The sequence below is a fragment of the Pseudopodoces humilis genome, chromosome 5 (genome assembly GCF_049639895.1).
Source record: "Pseudopodoces humilis isolate 2021_Gansu_Grassland_sample_001 chromosome 5, ASM4963989v1, whole genome shotgun sequence".
Lineage (NCBI taxonomy): Eukaryota > Metazoa > Chordata > Aves > Passeriformes > Paridae > Pseudopodoces > Pseudopodoces humilis.
In genome coordinates, this window is record NC_142204.1 from 2,142,553 (window position 1) to 2,167,849 (window position 25,297).

Genomic DNA, 25,297 nt, shown 5'->3' on the forward strand with positions numbered 1-25,297 from the left:
TTATGGCTCTGTAGCTTTTCCCAGCCAAAAGCAAAGAGTAATGGTTTGCAGGTTTATGTAAAGAGCAGCAAAATGAAGACTATACCAAAGTGAGTTTATAAAAACCAGTATGAACTATTTCTCACTCTTAAAATGCAGGTGTTAAAGAGGATTTTTCTATGCTGGTTGCCAACAGTGACAGAACAATCTGTTAATATCGTCATGTCAGAGTAGACTAACCTACATTTTAGGAATTGTCTATTTAATGTCTGCTGATTAAACATCATCATAAACAGTACCTTTATAAAGTCTGGGGATACATAACACAGATTGAATAATCAAGTGTGCCTTCCTCTTTGTTACCAGGAGTTGCATCAAAATGAGGATTTCTCTACTGAGAGAAGCTGCTGTTTCCAGTGGGGAATTAGTGCAGAAAGGGCAAAGTGGTGGAGGCGACTGCACCAATTTGGTGTCAGAATTTTGAGGTGATGCCTCCAGACCTGTCCTGCAATAAACACTGCAATAAGAATCAAATCTTTTCCTGTTGTTTGGGAAGAGTAGTGAGAGTCTGTACTGAAAGCTGTCCCATCCTGCTGACAGCCTGGATGACTGCACATGGAAAGAGAAGTAATAGGAGTAAATTGAAATGTTAGTAGAGAAGCCAGGAGATCATTTAGAAGCACCAATAGAGCACACTTAAGAATGATAATTATATTTACTTTCCAGATCTCTGTTTTTCTTCTATACTTCTCCTTTCCATTAATTTGCTCTCTTACACCTTCTATACTGGAACTGAGGTGTGATTTTCACCTACAGCAGTACGTGTTGGCAGAACAGGGACCTGGCATGTTGCAGGTGACGTAAAACCCTGAGGTTTGAGAAAGCACAGTGTACAATGTGCCACATGGCCACACTCCAAATTAATAAGCGTGCCAGCGCTGTCTGCACTGAGCTGGAAGCCTGGGGTGTGTCAGGCCAGCCTGTGAGGGAGGATTTGCACAGGAGGGGTGTTGGAGGCAGCAGGGTGACCTCTTCCCCCAGCGCTGTGACGCTGAAGCGCAGCAGCAGGTGCCGGGTGCCGGGCCAGGGGTTCCTCCTGCTCTGCAGCCCAGAGCCAGGCTCCGGCACAGAGCTGCCACCAGCGATCCCAAAGGGATCCCAAAGGGAGGGAAACACCTCTGGAGGCACCATGGTAAGGGGATGGGGAGCACTGAGCACACGGGGGCTGGGAGGGCCGTGGGCGAGGGAAGGCAGTGGGCTCTGCTCTTGTCCTGACCTCACGCACCACTCACCAAGTGAGGAGATGGGAAAGGAGTGCAGAAAATCTCACTGAGGCATTACAGCATTACATTTTCTTCAGAGAGTCCCTAATTAGTGGAATTTCAAGATCAATTAGATGTGGAGTCTCAGCTGTTTGGTACTTTCTTCTTGTGACCACATTTTCTCAACACTGGTTTGTTTTCATATGAATAATTAGGACTTACCTACATGAGATCCTTCAGCCAAAGACAGAGTTTAGCTCCTTGTCCTGGTGTGTATGTCTTAGTTTTCTACTTTCATAAGCTTGTGAATCATGGCTACATGGATAATATATAAATGTATGTGTCAAAAGTTTCTTTATTTTTCTACTGCATTTGTTTTAGAAAAGTAACATTTTCATCTACTCAAAAATAAAGCAACTATGAAAAATCAAAAAATAAATAAAATGGGTTTTGTATATAGTCTAGTGAAAAAAATCAACAAAAAATTACATTTTTTCAGTTTTTGGAATCTCTTAGAAATTAATTCTATTTCCTTTAAATTGCTCTCCTTCTTGCGTTTCACAAAAATGAAGCCTTCTCCTGAAAATGAAAAAAACCCTCCATAATAAATGAAAAGCAATATTGCTACAAGACATTTCCAGTGACAGATCCTTTTTTTAGATATATTTTTCTAGAAATAAACAAAAAAAAAAGTTAGTTATCTCTGTGTCTGTTTAAAATTAATTTAGCCCCAATGGCTGTACTATCCATAGCTATACAGGGTATGCATGTGTGTTTCTGGAGTCCATGAATCCTTTTATATACGTATGCATTTAAGTAAATTAATTAAGTTAATTTAAGAAAAAATGCCCTTTGTTTTTAAGTGTTGGGGGTTTGTTATAAATTTGTAGAAATCTCTCAAAACCTCTTAGAATGTGAAAAAACTCATTTCACCTTGCACCCCAGTATATCTCTAGCACTGAGTCTAATTTTGGTGCAGAGGAAGAACTGTGTTACTTTCTGCCAGCTCATCTTGAAGGCAAAATACTTCCACAGGCTTCCCCAGACCTGGGGAAGTGAGAGTGTTTGTGGAACAGCTGGAAGACTAAAGTCTGCCTTTTGCAGTAAATACTGCAATATTTAATATTAAATATTATTATTGAATATTATTATTAAATATTATTACTCCTGGAGCCAGGTATTAGCTTGTTTTTTTAAAGCTGTCCCAGGTTTAGTTTTGCAAAGGATCTGGTCTGTTCTACTGTTTCTTTGTTGGATCTGTCCTGGTGCATTAGTGGTGGGATGTGAAACATGAGTTTGGAATAGGCTCCAAATTAAAATATCACATAAAGATCAGCTTACTCTGACTGTGACGCTGAAGAAGGCCCACTCTCTTCCCTATTAAAAGTGTGGCACCTATTTTAATGCTGTTTACTATGCAAAATCAGAAACCTCTTTTTCACTGTCTTCTCTCTTTGGTAGAATATTTCCAAATTACTGCTGGGGTAGGAGAAGATGAAATGGCTCAAAAATCAGGGTTGAGATACCGTTTCAAACTAGTGCAGCTGAAAACTCAGTCTGAAAAATCTTCAACCACAGTCCTGTATGAAGCTTTACAATATTAATTTCCTAAGGCAGCAATAACTTGTTCTATCTGTGAAAAAGCAGACCTGAAGAAGTGAGCAAAACATCTTTTTAGGTTTAAAATATTGCTTGACTTGTAATTGTAGTTTTGCTTTAAAAGATCTTTTTAAAAGCCAGCTAGCCTCATTGCTGTGTTTGAAAAGAAAAGAAACCCTAATTTTTCTTACAGATTCTCACTGGAATTTGAAAGAAAAGACAGGAAAGTCAGCATTAATTGAATTCTCTAAGCCCAAATTTACCTTCCGTGTCTCCTGGGTAATCCTCCAGATTGCAACACACTTACTCATAAAGCCCCTTGTCACTCAACTCTGAGACTTTTGCACAGCTCAGTTGAGAAAAAACAGGGTTGTGCAAGTACTCTTGAGAACATGTGCATTTGCAGGGGCAGCAGCTTAGAAATGAGTACTGAAAAGAAATAATTTATTTCATTGAATGAAAGATTTAAATTGTGCTTTCATGCTCGTTTGAGCTTCTGGGGATGACTAGCTGGGGCAGTGGTGACTTTTGAAATTCTAGCTGCTTCTGAAAAAATGTCTTCAGTTATCATTCTTAAATAAGAATATATGATAATTTGTGAAGAAAACTGCTCCAGAGATGTTGCTGATCACACATTGCAACTGGAAATTTAGTTTTTGGGGAACATACATTTCATTCCCAGGTCACAGAATGGTTTTGCTAGGTAAGCAGTTACAGAATTTGATTAAAAAAAAAATTAAAATTAACTGGTCAAATCTGATAGTGCCATTGGTTATCTCTAAATGCAATATTACAAAACAAGAATGAGTGAGGACTGTCCTCTGCCCTTAAAGCCAGACTGGCTTCATATCTGGCCATCTCAATTCTCCTTCCCTCTCCAAAGCCTGGCAGTGGTCACTGAGCTGCTCACAATTTTGACGAGTTGTTTTCTGCATGGTGCCCAAGCATTGTCTGGAAAAATATTAACTGGCCTAAGCCAAAACTGTACCAGTCTTTTGGAATTATCAATCAGCACTGGAGATCACAGGCCAGTGTTCTGTACTATGACCTGACTCTTTTTTGCTCCCTAGCATAGACAAGGCCCTGAGTATCACAAAATCAGAGCTCAGGCAGCTTGAATTGCTCCAAAGCAGAAACCAAATCTGAAAAAATCCACATGCCTAAAACCACTCTCTCCTCAAAAAAATGCCTTTCAGTGCAGACAGTGTTGCAATTTTTGGGACTAACCCACAAGTATTTGCTTCATAATTCTGTTTGTGAACTTATGAAACCCAGCACCGTGGCCTTCAAGCTCCTGTACTTTTAAGCATACAGGATTTTGGAGCAATGGACTCCTGCCTGCTTTAGTCTGGTGTTACACAGTTTTTTCTTCCTGGCTTCCACAGAAGCAATGCTGGAAATCATGGAAATACACTATATTGCAATGGCACTGCCTGACAAGAAATGGAGCCATGGTGTAAAATTAATGTCTGCTCAGGAGCTGGAAGGAATGTTTGTTTTGACCAAGAAAATCTGAAATCATTTCCTTAGGTGAAAACAGCTCTTCCAAGTTTCCACACCAGCCTGCTATCACAGGGTAGAAGGATCAAAAGACATCACCTGCCTTGGGTTACGTAAGGGTGAAGGATGCCACATGGCTGTGTCAGGTTCCAGCCAGGAGTAAAAATAAACTAAACTGGGATGTGCTCCTCAGCAGCGCCAATCCAGGAAGGAAGGTGGGGTTTGTGTGATTGAAATTAAGTTTTTCTGACTTAATTTTCCTGACTGTTTTAATATACTTCTATAGTACAGCACACAGATCTCAATTTTTTAAAGAACTGTCCCGGTATCTGGCATGTGCAGTCTCATTGTGGTCGTGGGGCTGAACAACCAAATGAACAGCTGACAGTAACAATTCACTGATTTTTCTGAAAAGCAACACAGTGGGAAAATGTAACCACCAGGAATCAGGAGAGCTAAGGTACACTGTTTTTCCTGACCCTGCCTCTTCTCTCTCCCCTCAGCGTGAGTGCATCTCTGTTCACGTGGGCCAGGCTGGAGTGCAGATAGGAAATGCGTGCTGGGAACTCTTCTGCCTGGAGCACGGCATTCAGCCCGACGGCACCTTCAAGGACCTGCAAAACAAACTCAGCCCTGATGACTCTTTCACCACGTTTTTCAACGAAACAGGCACTGGGAAGCATGTGCCACGGGCTGTGATGGTGGACTTGGAACCAACTGTGGTAGGTCAGTAGAGAAATAAACCTGCAGAATGGAGATGAAATTGCTTTCCCTCGTATCACCAAGGTGTGCAACCAGTCTTCACTGGCACAAAGCAACCCTTTGTACCTCAAACTGCCACTAGATAGCATAAAATGAATTTTCTTGTGACACAGGATGCCAGATTTTGTCACAGGTGTTACAAACACAGGAACAGGAGGATCCCCAGCAGTTTAACAGCCGGTACATGGGGGGTGTACAATCTTCTCTTTGCATCAATATTCAACTTCTGGGTTTATCATGACATTTTTGCCATTCAAATTCCGTTTTTCATCAGTTTGGATTCAAAGTGGGAGCCTGATTGCTTCCCTCCAATATTAGAGGGATGTCAGAAAATTGGGACACCTGAATTTCTTCACACATTTTTTTAATTTTTAATGGGGACCTGTGGGTGCAGGCTGTACTTGTCACCAATAAGCTCATGAGAAGACAAGTGGCTGGATTGAAGATGCACCATAAATCGGCCAAAAGCAACAACGAAAAAATGCTCTGGAGACATTTCCCTTCTCCATCAGCATCTGTCTTTTGGCATCACATGAACTCCTGTGGCTCAGAGCGTGCGCTGATGCCAACAACAACCAGAATTTGTTGGCACTGGAGCATATTCTTACAATTTCCTCTTTCTTCTTCAGATGAAGTACGGGCTGGCACCTTCCGGGAGCTTTTTCATCCAGAGCAGCTGATCACTGGAAAGGAAGATGCAGCCAATAACTATGCCCGTGGCCACTACACCATTGGCAAGGAAAGCATCGATATGGTGCTGGATCGCGTCCGTAAACTGGTAAATCCCAGCGGTTTTGAAGCAGCAGTTTGGACTCTGCAGAGGAAAGAAGGGCAGAACTAACAGCTTGTTAATTTTAGATTATATCAGTGGGTCAGAAAAGAGATTGCAAGTCATACAGATGATATCCTGGACGTGGTGCAGAAGAGAGAACAGTAGTTCACTTCCCAGCTGCATGCCTCCAGCCATCTTTATGAAGTGGCTCTGAATATGTAATTTTTAATTATTAGCACAGCCCTACAGCACCAGTGCTGATACTGAAGGGTGGATTATGCAGTTGTAGACTGCTGGTTTCAGCCAGAATAACAGAGCAGTGTGAAGTTCAGAGAGAGAGGCTATCACACTGTATTAGGAACAGTGAGGAGTATGACATGACTCACTCAGCTGCATTGTCCAAGAGAGCAAAGTTTATTATTCTTAATCTTCTTTTATACACATGTTTGAGAAGGTCTGAGAGGTAAAACTCTCCTTGGCCATTAAAGCAACACATCACCAGCATTGATTAAGTGGAACACTACCCCTTGACTAAACAACACCTGCAGATTGCCGTCCTTTACCAAGGATTGTTTGGATGCTTTCTCAGGCCACACTGAGAAGCCTGTGTGACTTAGTTTCACACAGGCTCTGCTCTCCCTGCCTGCTTTCAGCATCCATAACAGGCCTGGACAGATCCCTATGTCACAAGCTCAGACAGTGAGGGAAGCAAAGGCTGGAATTATCACCAGCCTTTTCCCAGGAAACCCTGATGTAAAATCTATGCTGTATTCTGCCTATGACTGCTCACTCCTTTAGCTCAGGATAAGCTCACGTAGCAAAGTCTTTCCCACCTTTTCCACCTGCTGCTGTTTCACTTTCTCGTTCGCTTTCCAGGCTGATGCCTGTTCTGGGCTGCAAGGATTCCTGATCTTCCACAGCTTTGGTGGCGGCACCGGCTCTGGGTTTACCTCCTTGCTGATGGAACGCCTCTCTGTGGATTATGGAAAGAAGTCCAAACTGGAGTTTGCCATCTACCCAGCCCCTCAGGTCTCCACCGCTGTGGTGGAACCCTACAACTCCATCCTGACCACGCACACCACACTGGAGCACTCGGACTGTGCCTTCATGGTGGACAACGAGGCCATCTACGACATCTGCCGCCGGAACCTGGACATCGAGCGCCCCACCTACACCAACCTGAACCGCCTCATCAGCCAGATCGTGTCCTCCATCACCGCCTCTCTGCGCTTTGACGGCGCCCTGAATGTCGACCTGACCGAGTTCCAGACCAACCTGGTGCCCTACCCGCGCATCCACTTCCCACTGGTGACCTACGCCCCCATCATCTCCTCCGACAGAGCGCACCACGAGCAGCTCTCGGTGGCCGAGATCACCAACGCCTGCTTCGAGCCCAACAACCAGATGGTGAAGTGTGACCCGAGGCACGGCAAGTACATGGCGTGCTGCGTGCTCTACCGCGGCGACGTGGTGCCCAAGGACGTCAACGTCGCCATTGCTGCCATCAAGACCAAGAGATCCATCCAGTTTGTTGACTGGTGTCCAACAGGCTTCAAGGTGAGTAGGGCTGCCACGAGCTTCTCTTTGGTGATTAAAATGCAGGTTCAGCCTAGTAGAAGACTTGTATTTGAGTCTTTCTGTTTCTTCTGTTTCCACCTGAGCATGGAGGAATAGAGATATTTCCCAATGAACGTAAGAAGGATGCGTTTTGGTTCAGTCTAGTAGAAAACTTGTATTTAAGGGTTTCTGTCTTGTCTATTTCTCCCATTTCCTCCCAAAATGGGGGAATATAGATATTTCCCAATGATCATAAGAAGGATGCATTTTTATAGAATGTGCCTTTTCTCCTTTGGACATCCCATTGACACAGGCTCTTAGATATTGAAGTAAGTGGAAATTCAAAGTGTGTACGGGTTAAAATTGAAAGAAGTTTTAATTTCAGACCCGACCTTTGGAACAAATCAATGAACGTTGCTTCTGAGGCACAATCTAAAACTGAGGAAATACCAAAACTGATAAAATTAATAAAGGAAATGCTGATATTAGGGAATCTCTTAGTTAATCTAGAAATATTATACAGCTTCTCCACACTGGCTACACAGCAGTGTTGGGAAACATATTTTCAACGATACAGACATTAACAGTGGAAAAACATTTGTCATACAAACAGCTCCTGCAGCAATGTCAACTTTCCACTGGGAACCAACATTTTGTGTTACTTTCTACAGAGTGTCATGGGAAAACTCTGTGTTCAGTATTGAGTAGCTCTTAAAAAAGCCACAAACTCATCAGTGTACATGAAACAGCAGAATAGTACAGGTATTAAAGTGAGTGTGCATCATGGTATTTGACATTTGGAATGGCACCACTCTACCCCAGCACCTGTGACTTCACTCGCGTTTCTTCAGCTCTCTGACTGCCTCCTGCTGTTCTACAGCCTTCTCTCACATTCCCCTTTCCAGGTTGGCATCAACTACCAGCCTCCTACGGTGGTTCCTGGTGGAGACCTGGCCCAAGTGCAGCGGGCAGTCTGCATGCTGAGCAACACCACGGCCATCGCCGAGGCTTGGGCAAGGCTGGACCACAAGTTTGACCTGATGTACGCCAAGAGAGCTTTTGTGCACTGGTACGTGGGTGAGGGCATGGAGGAGGGAGAGTTTGCAGAGGCCAGAGAGGACCTGGCTGCCCTGGAAAAGGACTATGAAGAAGTGGGAACTGACTCATTTGAAGAAGAGAATGATGTGGAGTAATTTTAAAATACATTTTGTTCCTGGTGAGCATGGAATTGTCTCTGTGTCACTGTGCTGCATGTGTCAACAATCAGGTTTTCAGTATGTTGCAAACATAAATTTAGGAGAATTCATATAGTGACATTTTTTGTTCCATAAATGACAGGCAAATTATCCTGTAAGATATCGTCAGCTGTATTAATGCCACTCCCAGTAATGTAAAAAGACTTGCTCTCCCTTGCACACTTAATGTGAGCCTCTTTAAACTTTAATGTACATGGTAAACTCATTCCATTCCATGTAGGTCATCCCAAAAAGCTGCAGAACCCTGCACAAGAGCAACAGAGCCAACAGGAACACCACAGACACCTCCTAAACCAGGATTCTCTGGAATCCCCTCTCTGGGATATTTGAAAAGTCCTGGCAACCAAGTGAAGTCCCAGGGGAGTGGAAAAAAGGAAACATTGTCCCCATTGTTAAAAACGGTGGAAAGGAGGGCCCTGGTGACTGCCAACCTGTTGGCCTCACCTCTGTGCCTGGGAAATTGGTGGAAGAAGTCCTTCCAGAAGCTGTGCTAAGGCATATGGAGGGCAGATTTAATTGGATATTCATGGATAAATTAATTTGGGCACTTATGCATGAAGTACCTAGGTGCTCATGCATAAATTATTTGGGAATTTATTAACACCTTTGTGCAACAAATGAGATGTTGTCTTGCTTTTTGATTAAGTTCTCCTACATGCATTTGTGATCCTCCTTGCTCATTTCAGAATCTAGATTTTTTTTATGATGCTAATACAGAATTCCCTTCAAGAAGGACCTGCCTATAAAAAGTAAGACAATTCTTAGAAATACCCAAGTTGCCTTTTTTCAGGACTGTGAACTTTCAGACCTGAAAAATCTCATTTCTGGGACTGATTCTGCCAGATTTTCTCACAAAAATTAAGGCAACACCTCACCTTTGTTGCACAGTTGTGTTCATAAGTTCCCGATTAATTAATACATGATTGCTAATTACCTCACATTTCCCACCCTTTCCCCCCTTATATTTCTTACTCTTTTCCCACCTCGTGTTTCCTGCCCTTTTTTCTTTCCTTTTTCTCCTCACACTTCCTGCCATTTTTTCTCTCTATTTTTCTGCCCTTTCCCCCCTCTGTTTAAATACTTCAAATGTTGGAAAAATGGGGTTTTCTCCCCTCAATTAGACCTTAAATAATGGAAAAGAAGTTTTCCTTTAACTGATACCCTTAAAATCACAGGTGAAGGGGGATCCCCTTCAACTTAAACACAGACAATAGTGGAAAATGTAATTTCTCCTCAGTTTAAGCCACTTTTCCCTCAAACTCCTTTTTTCTGGGGTTACTGGGGCACGCTAGGGAGGAACTGGGGGCACTGGGCAGGGGACTAGAGGCCCTGGGATGGGACTGGGAAGATGAAATAGAAAAGAGAAAGAAAAAGGATCTCCCCACACCTCCAGACACTGTCCCACCTGCTCAGGGGTGCCACTCTCCCTCCTCATCCTCACTGACCACACCTGGGGCTGTCCCAATCCTCCTCATCCTCACTGACCCCACCCGGGGCTGTCCCAATCCTCCTCATCCTCACTGACCCCACCTGGGGCTGCTTCACCCCCTCCTCATCCTCACTGACCCCGCCTGGGCTGTGATTTCCCCCCTTCCCGAAGGCTGTTCTGCTCTCATCCTGGCCATCAGCCCGATGATTTATTTTATTTGGAAGGGCACTCAGCACTCAGCTGCTCTCTCTCAGCAGCCAAGGCACTTTCTGGAGCTCTCTGGACATCAGAAAAGCCGTGGCAATTATCAGGAGCCGGCAGATTTTGTCCGAGGGATGCTCCACGCGATGCTCAGCAGCACTTGGGTTTGGGCACCCAAACACTGCACATTTCAGCCTGAGCCATCCCTTCAGCTGAGCCCATGGTCTGGGCTCACACTTCTGCCTGACACCTGCTCCAGGTGTGGCTGAGCTCCGCAGGCAAAGCTGAAAATGTTCTTAAGAGCTAAAACTCCTCCTAACTGAGCGCCCAGGCTCTCACAGGGGTTATTTCCAAAATCTGTTTCAGCTGCTTCACCAACTTCCACCTTGCAGATTTAACCTGCAGCGTCCTTCTGCACTTTGCTCAGGTGGTTTCATTCTCTCCAGGCAATTTATGGCTCAGAGGTTGTGCTCTTTCCCTTCCTCCCTTCCATCGGGCAGTCGCCACACAGGCCACTAATAGGAAGGGAACATCACTGTATTTAACTTATTGCTGAGAGCCTCTGCCATAGCCAGGACTCTGAATTCCAAGCCCTTCTGCTTGGGAGTCCCTACAGATATCCACATCCCCCAGTGAGGGTTCAGGACAGTTTTTGCTGCCTCCGCTGAGGACCTCGCACTGCTCAGAGCTGAAGAGCTCCGACAGAGCAGGCGGTGTGAGCAGCATCCCCGTTACCTGCCCAGAGGGTTTGCAACCGGGATTTCACCACAAGGACAGCTCTGAGGGGCTTCGTGGAACCCCTCTGAGAGCCCCCCGTGTGCTGCCTCCTTCCCAGGGCTCAGCGAGCCGGGCTGGGGCTGCACAGGGCTGTGAGCTCCTGCTGTCCTCACCTGTGCTTCATCCTGCTTCCCCCACGAGGCACAAGCGAAGCCGTCTGTGTGAAGGGACGAAAGAACCGGCTGTGACAATCCCTCGGCGCCTTTCTCCGGTGCCGGGAGGCGGAGCAGGGAGGCTCCGAGTTTCACTTTCTGTGTCTGCTCCAGGCCGAGCGGGAAATGAAAACTGCGGGGCGGGCGCTGCCTCTGGCGGGCGGTGCCTCTGCCTGACGCGGCGGGGCCGCCCCGCTCCGCCCGCTGCCCTCCCGAACGGGTCCCGAGCGGTCCCGAGTTCCGGAGCTCTGCCGAGCGGGTCCCGGAGCTCTGCCGAGCGGGTCCCGAGCGGTCCCGAGCGGGTCCCGGAGCTCTGCCGAGCGGGTCCCGAGCGGTCCCGAGCGGGTCCCGGAGCTCTCCCGAGCGTGTCCCGAGCGGTCCCGAGTCCCGGAGCCCTCCCGAGCGTGTCCCGAGCGGTCCCGAGCGTGTCCCGAGCGGGTCCCGGAGCTCTCCCGAGCGGGTCCCGGAGCTCTCCCGAGCGGGTCCCTGAGCCCTCCCCGGTCCCGGAGCTCTCCTGCTGCCCCGGAGGAGCGGCTCCTCCGCTGGCACACTCGCTGCTCCATCCCCCGCTGCCCCCTGAGCGGGAGGTGCGGTCCGAAGCGCTGCTGGAATTGGTAAGAAGCCCTTTAGCTGATTTGGATCGGCGAGTCAGGAGGGAAGGGGATCAAGAGGGAAATAATAACGGGGAGTAGTTTGGTGGCTAAGTCTGAAGTCTTTCATCCGCATCCCAGAGAGTGTGGAGGTGATGAGCTCTCAGGTGTTTTCTTCCCCTCAAGGGTGGGCAGCCACACTGAATCTCTGCTGGAGCCCTTGGAGGAGCACCTCAGGGGGCACCGTGGAAAAGTTTGGGTTGGAAGGGAGCTTGAAGGTCATCTAGTTCCAATCCCCGTGCTGAGGGCAGGGACACCCGCTAGAACAGATTGTTCAGAGCCCCATCCAACGTGGTCCTGCACCCCGAGATCCCCATGAAGGAAAAAAGGATCTGACAGGGAAGGGATGACAAGTGCCAGAGGTGGGAGCCCTCCTCGGGTATGGGTAGGGAAGGGACAATTTGGGGTTTATCATGAGAAGCTGGTGTCCTGGGAGGGCAGGTGGAGGCTGCAGCAGTCCGGGGAGAGAGGTCCCTGTGCAGGGAAAAAGGCCAAGCACAAGTCTTAGGAGGGCTGTATTTCTGATAGCTGAAACCAGGCGGTTCCAAGGGTTGGCAAGTTCTGGTTGTGTCCCTGCTCCCACAACGGGATTCCTGATAGTGGTGACTGGGAGAAAATTCCATGGAACCAGAGACACAAATCCCTCTGTATCCCCCTGCACCTTTCTGCCCCAAGATCTTTCTACCTTTTCCTCAAGTCACCCAAAGCCATCCAGCGCTGTTGCTTGCTCTTTAATCCCACTCTTAGTCCTCCCTTTCCTGACAAAACCTGTGCCCTACAGGTTTACTTTGTCCCCTCTAGCTGTTGTTCAGCTGCCCCTCTCCTTTCTGTCTCCTTTGACATCCTCACTGCCTGTGAGCATCCCTTCCCTTCTGTGATTCTACACCAGCTAAACCCACCAGCCTGAGATGGGCTCCCACTCCAGCTCAGCTTCCAGAAACCTGAATTCACCCTTAAATCACCTCCAGGAAAACAGGCAGTCTGTGTCCAGGCTCCCTTTTGGCAAGGGAGAAATCAGATTAAATTTATATTTTCTTTTTCTAATCACCAGGTTTGGGTATTAAAGAGTAACATCCTTGAATATGTCTTTCAGAGTTAATTTCTTTCTCTCCAAAAAAAAAAAAAACTTCTCAGCAAATCATTAATATTTGGTGGATCTTAGTGTGTGACACTTAGAGATCAAAAGTAAGCAATCAAAAGTACAGTTGGAAATAAGTATATCTAAGTTTAAAGGTAATAATCAGGAAAAAAAATCTATTTCTAGCATCTCTGCATGATTCTTCACCAACTTTGATATTTGACACTATTAGGCATAGTTAACCCAAAAACATGTTTTTAAAGCAGAGATTTTATTTTCTTTATATGAAAGGCAGAACCAGGATTTTGCTTATTTCCCTTTCTTGGTAGCTTTTCTTAATTCTTTCAGTGCTTGGCCTTAGCTTGATTTTACGTGCTGTTTAATATTTGTAGAATAATCATTTCCAAGCATTTTTTTTGGGTCTCCACATCCCCCTTTTTCCATGAATATTTGTTTTTTTCTGTTTGTGTCTCCATGTTGGTGGTGGACTCTTAGAAAGTTTCATTTTTGCCTAGTTGCATTTGCACTTTTATCAGATTATTTTGTTTGTGTATTTTTATTTTGCTTTAGTAGCTGAGTCACAGGAGACCTTGTCAGAGTAATGGGCTGTTGAATACTCCTTTAAAAATCAAGGCATTATAATTGTTCTCTTGCATTAACAGTTACTTTGCCTGTGATCACTTGAACGAACAGAAAAAGAAACTGATATGTTGGTGCTTAAATGTCTTTCAAAATTACAGTCCAAAGTGCCCCAGTGGTGCTGTGACTCAGGAGCTTAAAACCAACGCAGGGAGCCCAGTACAGAAACCAAACTGGCTTATCTGGTCAGAAGAGAAGGTGAAAAATGACCTTTTCGATACTTAGGCTACTTTTTTTTGATAGAATATTTCACTAAAAAAAAGAGTTTTGCAGTGTCTGCTTTTGGGCAATTTTAATCATCTTATTTACCAAACCTTTCTGAACAGGGATTTGTGGAGTTCCTTGGCTAGATGGAGCTGTCTCTGTGGAACTGAAGGCTCATTTATTTATTTAGCCACAAGAGGAAGACAGGATGAGCAATTGCCACCAAACTCTGTTTCTGTTCCCTTAGCAATAGCCTGCACACCTCAACACCCATGTTAATTCAAATATCCCACATGCTGTTGCAGGAATCTTACTGATTTTATTGATGTTCCAGGCTGGGCTGGATGGGGCCCTGAGCAACCTGATCTAGTGGGTGACATCCCTGTCTGTGGCAGGGGGTTGAAATTTGATGACCTTTAAGGTTCCCTTCCAACCCAAACCATTCAATGATTTTTATTTTTTTTTTTTTATTTCACCTTTTTCATGATGAAAATGTCTCTGAAGTCCTTTTGTTCCTTGATCAATATTGTTGATGGGACAAAGAAGTGGACGTCAAGAAAGAAGCAGGAAACCAGAGGTGGCACTAAGCAAGACCATGGAGGCAGAAATTGAAATACAAAACAATAGAGAGGAAACCGAAGAGCTGAAGGCCAAAAACCAGAAGCTGACATCAGTCTTTGGTGTGGCAGACTTAAAAAATGGTAATAATGTTTTGCCTATTCTTCACTGTCATATTTTCTGTTTCTCATGCCTGGTGTTCCATTCTCTGTCCATAGGCTTAAATTTTCTCCTATTTCTTACCTCTTCACTGAGGAATATACAGATAACTCTCATTTTACCTTGCCAAGTAACCATTTTGAGGTTTTTTTTGGAATGGAATACATGAAGATCTCGGAGTTTTTTCCCTGTTTAAGCCCTCAAGTTGGCCATTGCAGACAAAAAAGCCTACTTGCTGGCTCTGGCTCTTTCCAAACACAGCCAGCATTGCTGGATTTGCTAAACCATGGACTGGGCCCTGTTTTTTTTCCTCACACAGGCAGTCTTTGCCTCCTGTTATTCTATTTTATTTCTATTTTATGTTTAGTGTGTTAGGAGAGGACTAAAAACAGAGGAGCTGGGAGAAATCTGAGCATCATTAGCCAGATTTACTTGTATTTTTTCCTGTCAGTTGCCAAACAAGACCAAATCTGCTTGAGCAGCAGCAGAATAGCTTGAACACTTTTCCAGGTCTGACCAAGACACTGAATGACTGAATGTGGACAAGAAGAGTTTGCCACTTCCAGATAATTTTCACTTTCTTTTCTTGTACCTATCCCCAGGCCTCACTTCTCTCTCTTCCTCTTTTTCTCCCCTGCAGAAGCTGTTGGACTGTACAACCTTGGGCAGAGCTGCTGTCTGAACTCTCTGCTCCAGGTGTTCCTCATGAATATATGCTTCACAAGGATACTCCGAAGGTACCACCTGTTTGAGCTACCTGAGTGAGACATTTCCATCATTGCTCTGTTGTCTCCACTCCTTTTTATTTCCTATGGGATGTACTTTTGGAGGCTTGGATCACCCAGGTGCTGTCAGGATGCTTTTGGTACCTCAGCAAGGTCTCTGCCTTGTTGTGTCTGTCATACACTGACACTGTGAAAGCAGAAGTTGCTGTGTTCAGAATTGTAAATCATCTCTGATTCGTGTCCTGGGCAGAGTCTTTATGGCTTGCATCTCTCTTTTCCGTAACAGGCTATAATTTTATTCCAGGTTTGCTCACAGGCTGTTATAATAAAGGATGTATCATGTGTAGCCATATCCACTATTAATTTTGTCACTTGAATCATGGAAACATAAACAAACCCCAATCCCTGGGCCCTGGCTGTCCTGGCTAGCCCCTTATAGAGGAGAGTGTTGTTGCAGATCATGAATACCTAGAATTACTTTGTTTTGCTTAACTGTTGTCCCTGCATGTTTTGAGGAGGATTTGGGTTTCTGTCTCCCTACTGACCACATTGATAACTGGTTTGATTTGTTTTTGGTTTGCTCACTTCACTGCAGATTTAATCATCTAAGTGGATCATTCCTATTCAGTGCTTTCTTACATGCTCACTACTGAGCAGAGGAGAGAGAAAACAAATTACAGACATGCAGAAACAATAAGTGTCATAAATGGGCAAAGCTAAATAACGTAGGCTGTAGGTTACCATGCTTATTTGAAGTAAGAAAAACCTATGGACTACAGTAAATTTAGGGAGAATTAAGAGTTATGGTTGAAATATAAACATTATATCTGCCCAGGAAATTTTGAGGGCTGGTTGAGGGTGAGGACATCAGTGGGTGGGAGGCAATAAAGGTCTGAAACTGGCTGTAACTAATGTTGTTTCTGAGGCCAGAAAGCATTTGAGGTCCTGCTTGGCTTGTCTCTTATCCAGGAACAAACCAACTTAAAATTCTGGCCTTTTATTTTAGAACTGTCAGCCTGCACTCTGGGATGAGCTAGTGTGGGTGACTTCGTCTTTTTCCTTCTTTTGCTGCAATTGTGCCCATTCTGATTCCTCTTGAGCTGCTGTCTCTGCTACTGACCTGTGCTCCTTCAGGTGTGGTGTCTGATATTTCTCCATTGTACCTCTTAATTACCACTGGTGTTTCTTCTTCCCCTTTCAGGATCACAGTGCCACCGTCTCCTGCGCAGAGGAGGAGCAATGTCCCGTACCAGATGCTCCTGCTGTTGGAGAAGATGCAGTATGGCAAGTGCAAAGCTGTTGGTCCCAGAGAGCTGGCTTGCTGCCTCTCAGAGCACAGAGTGAAATGTGAGCAGCCCTGCCTCGTGCCCACCTCTGCCTGCACTATCCAGCACTCCAACATCTCCCCATTCCGTTTCTGAATTGAGAAATGCCAGGAGTTAGGTGCACAATGACACAGGGCTCCTGGGAGCTGCCTCCCAGCTGAGTGCAATGCTGTGTCTTACTTGTGAAGAGAGAAAAAAGTCAAACAACCCTGCTGGATATATTTGCTGATATCCAAAAGGTTATAGAAAAAGGGATATAGAAAAAGTTATATCCAAAGGGATAGAAAACTATCAGCCTGCTAGAAGATACAGCTCTGGATATTGGCCAGGAGGAAAGGGCTGTGCAGGGCAGAGAGTTCACTGCTTGATTTGTCTTGCTGTACTGGCATCATGATAGCAAAACAGCTGCTGTTACTTATTAGAAGAAAGGGATAGTGTGGGAAAGAGAATTAATTTGCACAGATCCCCCTCCTGCTCCTTCTTATAAGGGCAGAGAGAAGAAATTGCAGGCTAAATCTCCCAGCTGCTCAAAGTTCTAAAAGAAAGAGGTTTTAGTGCATGAGTGACCAGTGAGAATGGGATGCCAAGAGTCAGTCTGTGTGTACAAATACACAGGGTGTATATATATATATATATATATATAACCAAATGCCCTTATCTTTGTCATATAAACTGAAAGGGGAGGTGCCCTGACCTTTATGAAAGAGGAACACAAGATAAACTCAGTATCTCTGCATCATTTTTCTCCTGAGTCTGAGTGGCTTTGCAGCCCTCTCTCTTCCAGTTAAAGAGAGATAGGGATCAAAGAGTTTGTACTAGCTGATGTGTGAGATATATGCATGAGCCCTCCTGTCATTTTAATCTCAGCACTCAGGAGCATTTTAGCCTGCATGGGTGGATGGGGGAAATAAAGGTCTGTGCAGTAATAAAGGTGAAAAAGAGAACAGAATCTTCCCTGTGCTGTTTCTAAGGAGGATTCAAAGTGGGCTGCTTACAAGGGCATGGTAGGACATGGGACATAGAAGTGACAGGACAAGGGGTTATGGCTTGAAACTGGTTTAGATTAAATATTGGGAAGAGATTTTTTAACTGTGGGAGTGGTGAGACGCTGCTGCAGGGTGCCCAGAGAAGCTGTGGATGCTGTGCCCCTGAAAGGGTTCAAGGACAGGCTGGAAGGTGTTTGCTGGTCTGCTGGAAGGTGTCTTTGCCCATGGTGGGGGAAGAGGGAAACCAGATGATATTTAAGGCTCCTTCCAACCCAAACCATTCTCTGATGCTGTGAAATGCACTCCTCAATCCAGGGAGCCATCTGAGCCCTCCTCCGGTAGGTGTTGAGTATCCTCTTGTCCCTGCATCTGGTGACAGAGACAGGACTTTTGCACTGGCTGGTACAAACTCTCTTTTCCCACTGCCTGCTCAGGTCACGTGGAGAAATCACAGCTTGTGCCCAGCCTAAGCTCTGTCTCAGCAGGGAGGAGCAAAGGCCAAGAGACTGGATCTAAGGGGGGACAGTCAATCTCCTTTTGGCATTTGTGGGAAATCTGCTGTGCTGGGTGCTGTTCATGATGCTGATTGAGGTTGTGTTTCCTGTTTGTGCAGTGTTTGTGCAGCATGATGCTGCTCAGCTCTTTCTGACTCTCTGGAACTTGTTAAAGAAGCAGATGAAAAAGCCAGAGCTGGTAAGGATGATGACTGAAATGAGCCTTTGCCCATTATCACGTGTGGTTTCCTCTGCTCCTTGAAGGATCCCATTCACTGGCAATTGTCCTAAGCTAAATTTTTAAGATTATCCCCTTTCATTGCATCTTTCAAATGGGACAGAGAATCTTTGTTTCATAAGCTTCAACATTCTGAACCACAGCTAAGTTTTGCTCATTCTGCTTTCAGGGCATGCCAGCCTCCATACTAATGGATGAGCTGATTAATAACTAAAATATTGATCTTTTAGAACATTGTATTTATTCATGTTTAATTTCTTTTTTTTTCCCCCCCCAAATTTCTGTAAGCATTTATTGGTGTATCTTGACACAGCCTTTCCATTCTTTGAAGTCAGCCACGTGCATTTCATTACAATTAGTCACTGACAGAACATGATTTATATTGCAGTTCCTCCCATGGGACTGGGAAGAGAAAAAGAAACTTTTCCTTGAGTGGCAGTCACAGTTTTATTAATACAGAAGTCAGGCTCCTGTTTCAGTTTCAAGCAAAACAGACCAATTCTGCATCAATGCAGATATTTAATTCTCTGATCCTCTAGGCTGTGTCTTTCCCCTCTGTTGGGGAATGGGAAGGAATTGTTCTCATTTAAATTGTGGGAAGTACCCTGTCCACATAAGTCATTGTCACACCTTGGTTCCAACCTTAAAGCAATGACCTTGCTTGAAATGTGTGACCACATGGGCTTTCCCAGCCACGGGGGAACAGCTCAGCTGTCTTTGTCATAAATCTTGTTTTGGCCTTTCTTTTCCACCCCTCCAGGTAGAGGAGCTGAGTGATTTGTACACCATCTGCATACAGGAGCATCTGGCCTGTCAGAAATGCTCTTTTGAAATAAAGAGCAACAGCACCATGTTAACCCTTCCACTCCCAGTGCTGGATGCCAATTCTCACAGGCTGAAGACTCTGGTAAGTTTAGCAGCAGCGCTGTTTCCTTAGGAAAGAGATGATTCCCCTCTGTTCACAGAGGATTCTTCAAATGCCAGTGCACCACTGGACCTCATTGATTCTCTGACCACTTTATACTGTTTCAGCATAAAGGAGCTGCTTTGAAAACCTCTAAGGCTTTAAAGGAGATGTAAAAGACATTTATCCATCAATACCTTCTTTGTGGAATATGTGCACTCTTTTTTTTCCCCCCCAACTATTGCAATCACAGCAGCAGCTAGGAGAAATGAGGAACTTTTTGTTTCAGGCTGCTAGGCAGTCTTTTGTCCTTTGAATAAAAACATGCCTTCTGTAACTTTGCTGTTTGCTTGGACCCTCTGAAATAAGTAGAAATAAAAACCCAGCTTGGAGGAATTCAGTTGGAAGAATTCTCTGTCTTCTTAGGAGGATTGTCTGCAATACTTCTTCCATCCAGAGGAGCTGACTGGGCTAAACATGTGTTTCTGTCAACAGTGTGGGAGGAAAACAACTTTTCTGCAGGTAAGTGGAGAACTATTTCCCCACATCTCATACCCAGAACTCCCTTGAGGACTGGGGAGGGTGGGGAAAGGACTCAACCATATCAGTTTAAGAGATCAACAACTGAGATTTGCCAGCGCAGCAGTGTCAGTGAGATATAAACCACAGGCATCCCTCCTCCTGTTGGGAAGGAGGTCCCTTGTCACAAGGAAGTTGATTTGTGTCTCCTCACCTTCCTAGTGCTACCAACTTAGAGCTCTAAAGCACATGGGAAGTGCAGCAGCCCTTGAGACAACACCCAAGGCTGGGTGCTGATGACACTAAAGCTGAAAATCTTGGCTATCACAGCTTGTGTTATGTGGATGTGCCTTGTGTGCAGCTGGGCTACAAAGGTTTGGCATCTGCTGTGCCCTGGAATTGGCAAATATTCACTGGAGCACTGGCTGCCCTCCGTTCTACACACACTGGGTGGCAATGGCTGTTTCCACCCTGCTCCCCAGGGTTTGTTCCCCAGTTCTCAATGGTGTTTTTTATTGCTTTATAGAGCATGAAGCTCGTCCATCTGCCACGGACTCTGACCTTGCACCTAAAACGCTTCTGCTTTGAAAGATCCTCTCGCACGCACAAGCTGAGTCACTCCCTGCCATTCCCACAAGAACTTGATTTCAGGGAAGTCTTGAAAGAAAATCAGTGTCAAGCAGATGACAGTGAAAAGGTGAGATCCTTCTGTTCAAAAAGGGCAGATTTTCTTCTCCTCTCTGCTCCATTCTCATAAAAATTTAAGAGATCACATCAATACCTGTCTCAGTTCAAAGTGCCTGTCTTAAAAATTTGTGTCTCAAACTTTGCCTGTGCCTGGTGTTGTCTCACATCCCACAGTTTTAACTGGTTCAGCCATTATTCAGCACTCTGTGATTAAATCACATTAAATTAAATAAATTTGGTGATCAAATCACCAAAGGCACCATAACTGGAAGTTCCTGTCTTAAGGACAGAAGCCAGGCTTTGCAGATCTCAGCTGTCCAAGACAGGGGAACTCTGTTCCTGCTGTTTCCCATGCAGCATTTTTGGTATTGTTGGCAGAGTTTGGCGTTGCTGGCCACAGCAGCTTTGCCAGGGAGCTGAGCTGGATCTGCCCCACTGTGGACTTGTTTCTCTTTTGGGAAATAAGGAGGGGAAGCGTGGCAACAACAGAAGTCACCGCTGCAGCGTTGGCTGTGGAGAACCTCTTTGCTGATCCTCTGCTGTCCTGCTGCCTTTTTCACAATCCTCTGGTCTCCAGGGGGTGCTGCCAGCCCATAGCTGACAGGAAAAATTCTGAGGGTAAGAGCAAAAAAAAGGCAGGGTGCTCAAGGCTGATCTGATCTTTTTTTCCTTACAGAATTCACATCCTTGCTGCCCTGGCTGCTGCTCCACTACGGTCCATGGCAGATGAGAAATGCTGCACTGAAAATTGCTCTTTGTGTCTCTTTACAGGCTACCTGGAAGTATGAGCTTTTTGCAGTGGTTGCTCATTCAGGATCAACCAGCTGTGGACATTACTGTGCCTACATTCGGAGCCTCACCGAGGGTAAATGGTATTGCTTCAACGATTCTGAGGTTTGCCAGGTGAGCAGATCAAGCCACGTTTTTGTACCTTCCTGGACACTCCTCTAGGTCTCCTCCAGTCTGACTAAAGAGAGCCAGGAAAGGAAACTGAGTCTGTTTGAAAGAGGTTTGTTCACTTCTGCTACAGGATGCTCTGGGCTGAGGGCAGAGTGACTCTCACTTCTGCACCAAACAAGGCCTCAGGGTCTGTTGAGTGATTTGCAGAAGCAGCCATTTGATGAATATCCTACTCAATGTACCCCACATCTGTTCAATGTCTGCATTCAGAACTGTTTTTCCTCAAAGAGTAAAAGCAGAAAAACAATTTATTGAAAGGTGTTTAGCTCCTGGAAGTGCCACTTATTATACCACTCTTATCTCTTGCGTGCTTTTCTTCTCTAGGTATCGTGGGATGATGTTAAATGCACCTATGGACATTCCAACCTCCACTGGTATGCAAATATATCCCTGATTTTTTCCTAGTGCTGCTCTGGACTTTGGAATGAGGGTAGCAAAGAGAGGGAAGACAAATTGGTTTGGGCTGCATATTGCCTGGGGTGTAGTGGGCATGCAGGAGATGTCAGTCAGGATTTCTCCATGCTTTTTGTTTTGATGCATCATAAGAAAATGAGTTTACAGGAGGGAGACAATCTCTCCTATAAACTACAGCACTGCCAGGGAATCTTGGGCACACTGGAGAAGACCAGCTTAGCTGACCTAAAGCTCAGAAAGATGAACAGGAGCAATTCTGGGATGTTACCTGCAACCTAGATCTTCAAACATACCTTGTGTTTTGCTTTCTCTTTGCCTCCACAGGACAGAAACAGCCTATCTCTTGTTTTATATGAAAAAGCACCCTTGGTAGGCCTGTCCTGGAGTATCAGAATGTCTCTGAGAGCTGTGCATTGTCCATGGAGCTCAGCACTTCTATGCCAGTGCAGACATGCACAAATGTTTCACAAGAAAGACATTCTGCACTCAGCAACCTCGGTCTTCACATTTATTTATGAAAAAAGTGCAGCAGACACTCAGCTAGGGAATGGATCCAGGAAGAGTTGCAACTACAGACCTTTTCCTTTGTGTGTTTTATGTGTTTATGTGGCTCTACATGTTTATTTCCTCTTTAGAAGATGGTGAAATTGGTCCTTGTCTCTGCTGCCTTGCTGTTTTCCTTGATGCTGATCTCTGGATTCCAGCCCAGGGGAAGTGTTTGGTCTGAAAGCCTGTGTGATGTGTGTGGTAAAACTGGAGAGCTGTGGGAGCCAGACAGAGCCAGTAAGAGCTTGAGATTTACTTTGTCCTTTTAGCACCATGTTAAATGCTGGCAAGCAGGGCAGGAGACCCCAAAAATCACCCCAGAAACAGCTTGGGGGAGGCTCAGAACCCTTATGACGCACATCAGTGGCACACACTCCTTAAAACCTGCCTGAAAATGAATCACTGCAGGGCCTGAGATGTGTTAAAGAGGTGTTTTAAATCACCTAATCACCTGTGTTTTAATCACAATAAGTTGGATTTATTGGAGCAGTTCTGATTTACAAGATGAGTTTGTGTAAATTTGTGCAGGTGATTATTGTTTCAACAGGCTTATCAGGCTTTTAGATGCATTTTCTTTCCTGTAGAGGAAAACATTCAGAGCAGCAGAGATTCTGAGGCTGGTTAGTGATTTTGCACTACACAGGCCATACACAGTGATAAGGAAAGTGGCTTGCCTTGATGTACTGGAACTTCTGGGATTTTTGGTTTTGTGTGGTTTTTAAAGCACTCTTGACATTAACTCTTGCTGATCCTCTTGGATTGAGGATCCCAGCAGTTTGAGATCTGGAAGAACCTTCAACCTAATGCACTCTATGACTGTATCTTTACAAAGGTGCTGGTTTTGTGGGACTGAGCAATTATGAAAATTATATTAAAATTATAGAAATTACATAAGACTGTAAAACTAATGAAGATATGCTACCATCTATGTAAAAATTAATTTAATTTTGGTAATGATGATGACTCATGTCTATTTCCTGAATGTAAACTGAGAAATCTTAAGAGCATAGCTGTGAAATTACTCTTTCATGGTGTAGCAGGCTTTTATTTCACTGTGTTAGCAATGTCCATTATTCTGTTCAGCTCTGTGTTTGTATTATTTATTCTGTGGTAAAAAAAAATCCCAGAGTATTATTTTCCATCAAGATGAGGAATTTTCAGCCTGTTCACCTTCAGGAATGCATTGCACTCTTTTTTAAAGCATCTTGCAACAGGTGAGTAAGAAAAACAAGTTTCTGTTTGTTTTTCCAACACTTTGCCTCTGTGAAGGAGCTGAAAAAAGCTGCATTCCCAGGAACTGAGAAGTTAATGGAGCAAGAGACTGACCTTTCTAATTAGCTGTAACTTCAAATATAAAACCTTATGCTTATGAAAAATGCCTTAAATGTGTCACAACCTTCCAGGGCTGTCATCCATCAAGGAAACAATTGCAGAGATATATTTAAGAATGTGGAAAAAAACCCATTTAATTTCAATGAAAAGTAATCAGTGGTTTTTTGAATAAAATAGTATGGGATAAATTCCTTAGAAAATCAATCTTGTGGTTTATTCTTGATCTGTTCCTCCTAAACACTGTGAATGCAGGTCAGGTATTCAGGGTAGAGCTGCTGCTAATGTTTAGCTCCCAGAGCCACGGAAAACCAGCTGAACCTGGACACTTCACCCTTGTGCTGGAGGCACAGTGAGTTTATTTTGGGGCTTGCTGTCATGTGAAAGCTTAAATTGCTCCCACATGCAGATGGACCACAGGAGAGCAGGAGGGTGAGCAGTGAAAAAAACTGTTAATTTAGGTGAACCATTTTTAACAACTGCCTGAGCTGAGCTGCTTTTGCAAAAAGTCACTTTGGCTGCCCCTGTGTCCCCCCCAGAATTTCTGCCAGAAACACTTTTCCACCAAAAACTGCTACAAAGGAGCTGGGATTATTTGTCCTGTGTTTGAGTCACTGTGCAAATAAGCTCAGCACCAGCAGCAAGGGCTTTGAAAAGCCAGATAAAACCAAGAGGGTGTGTGTGGAGAGATTATTGTAGGTCCTGGTAACTCCTTGCTTCTGTTTTTTGTTTGGTTTAGGATTACCATGTGGTAGCAGATTACACAATCTCTGCTTCATCTCTGCCAAAATCCTCCTCAAATTCAGATATTCCTTACCTTCAAGAAACACACAGAAAAACCAGGGGGGAAATGTAAATACATCTAATAAATGTCTCACAAAGATATAATTTCTAGAATGTCAATATGTAATTTACAAAATCACTGAAGGACAGGGAAACAATGATTCAGATATGGGCATCACAGATATCTCACCTGCATTATTCCTTTTTCTCACAAATAAGGATAAAAACCATGTAGGGGACTGAAATCTCAACACAGCAGCCCTGGGCATTAGAAGTGCTGGTTAAACCCTGATTTCCTGGCAGTATTTAGGCCTGACTTTTTTGAGCAGAGAAATAAAATTAAAAGGGTTCTTCTGAGTCGAGTGACCACTCATCAATACAGCAGCTGACAGCAAAAGCTATGGGGAGCCTTGAGCTCAAACATATATATTTTAAAATAGCAATAAAAAATATAAAAATATAAAACCATGGATGCACAGTGCCATGGGGATGAAGCCATATTGGGAATTTTTTAAAAAATTATTCCTCCTGTGGACTGTTTAATGCTTCCTCCTGAGACAAGCAGCTATCTGGTATCTTCTGCTGATGTGAGATATGGTTTTGGGGCACGTGCCAACTCCCCAAAGACCACTTCCCTTGCAGGAAAGCAGAGACCATGAGGTATACAAAACCCTGCAACCTCAGCCAACGCAAAACTGCCATGATGAGCTCACTCAATAAATTCAGGAGGAGCCTGCAATCGGTTTTTAACTTCTTTGAAGGGTGAGATAAACCAAAATCTCTGCCTCCTCTTATCACAGCACTTCTGCCCATATTTTCCTTGTCTGCAGCCAGCCAGCAGGCAGGAGGGAGG

At 44.6% G+C, this 25,297-nt stretch overlaps 2 protein-coding genes across 3 annotated transcripts; both read left to right on the forward strand.

Annotated features, from left to right (window-relative positions):
- The first annotated feature begins 982 nt into the window (after positions 1-982).
- TUBA8 (tubulin alpha 8) lies at positions 983-8,659 on the forward strand. The gene is made up of 5 exons (XM_005530577.3): positions 983-1,171; positions 4,844-5,066; positions 5,732-5,880; positions 6,751-7,431; positions 8,337-8,659. The coding sequence occupies exons 1-5, from the start codon at positions 1,169-1,171 to the stop codon at positions 8,622-8,624; spliced, it is 1,344 nt and encodes a 447-aa protein (XP_005530634.2). The 5' UTR covers positions 983-1,168; the 3' UTR covers positions 8,625-8,659.
- Positions 8,660-11,725: 3,066 nt separating this feature from the next.
- Positions 11,726-23,868, forward strand: USP18 (ubiquitin specific peptidase 18). Of its 2 annotated transcripts, none has more exons than XM_088055035.1 (11): positions 11,726-11,860; positions 14,361-14,518; positions 15,175-15,271; positions 16,461-16,606; positions 18,184-18,263; positions 19,063-19,209; positions 19,633-19,728; positions 20,252-20,422; positions 21,184-21,315; positions 21,697-21,746; positions 22,111-23,868. In XM_088055035.1, exons 2-11 carry the CDS (start codon positions 14,413-14,415, stop codon positions 22,157-22,159), a joined length of 1,074 nt encoding a protein of 357 aa, XP_087911161.1. In that variant the 5' UTR covers positions 11,726-11,860; positions 14,361-14,412; the 3' UTR covers positions 22,160-23,868. The 2 variants fall into 2 exon arrangements, with proteins under 2 accessions (XP_087911161.1, XP_005530635.1); XM_005530578.3 differs by having other exon boundaries at positions 11,732-11,860; positions 14,322-14,518.
- Positions 23,869-25,297: the final 1,429 nt, after the last annotated feature.

Coding starts and splice junctions, on each gene's coding strand:
- TUBA8 (XM_005530577.3), top strand. Junction 5,067..5,731: donor CTTGGAACCAACTGTGGTAG/GTCAGTAGAGAA, acceptor TTTCTTCTTCAG/ATGAAGTACGGGCTGGCACC. Junction 5,881..6,750: donor TGGATCGCGTCCGTAAACTG/GTAAATCCCAGC, acceptor TTCGCTTTCCAG/GCTGATGCCTGTTCTGGGCT.
- USP18 (XM_005530578.3), top strand. CDS start 14,350: ATGGGACAAAGAAGTGGACGTCAAGAAAGAAGCAGGAAACCAGAGGTG. Junction 19,210..19,632: donor CTCACAGGCTGAAGACTCTG/GTAAGTTTAGCA, acceptor CTGTCTTCTTAG/GAGGATTGTCTGCAATACTT. Junction 21,316..21,696: donor ACGATTCTGAGGTTTGCCAG/GTGAGCAGATCA, acceptor TTTCTTCTCTAG/GTATCGTGGGATGATGTTAA.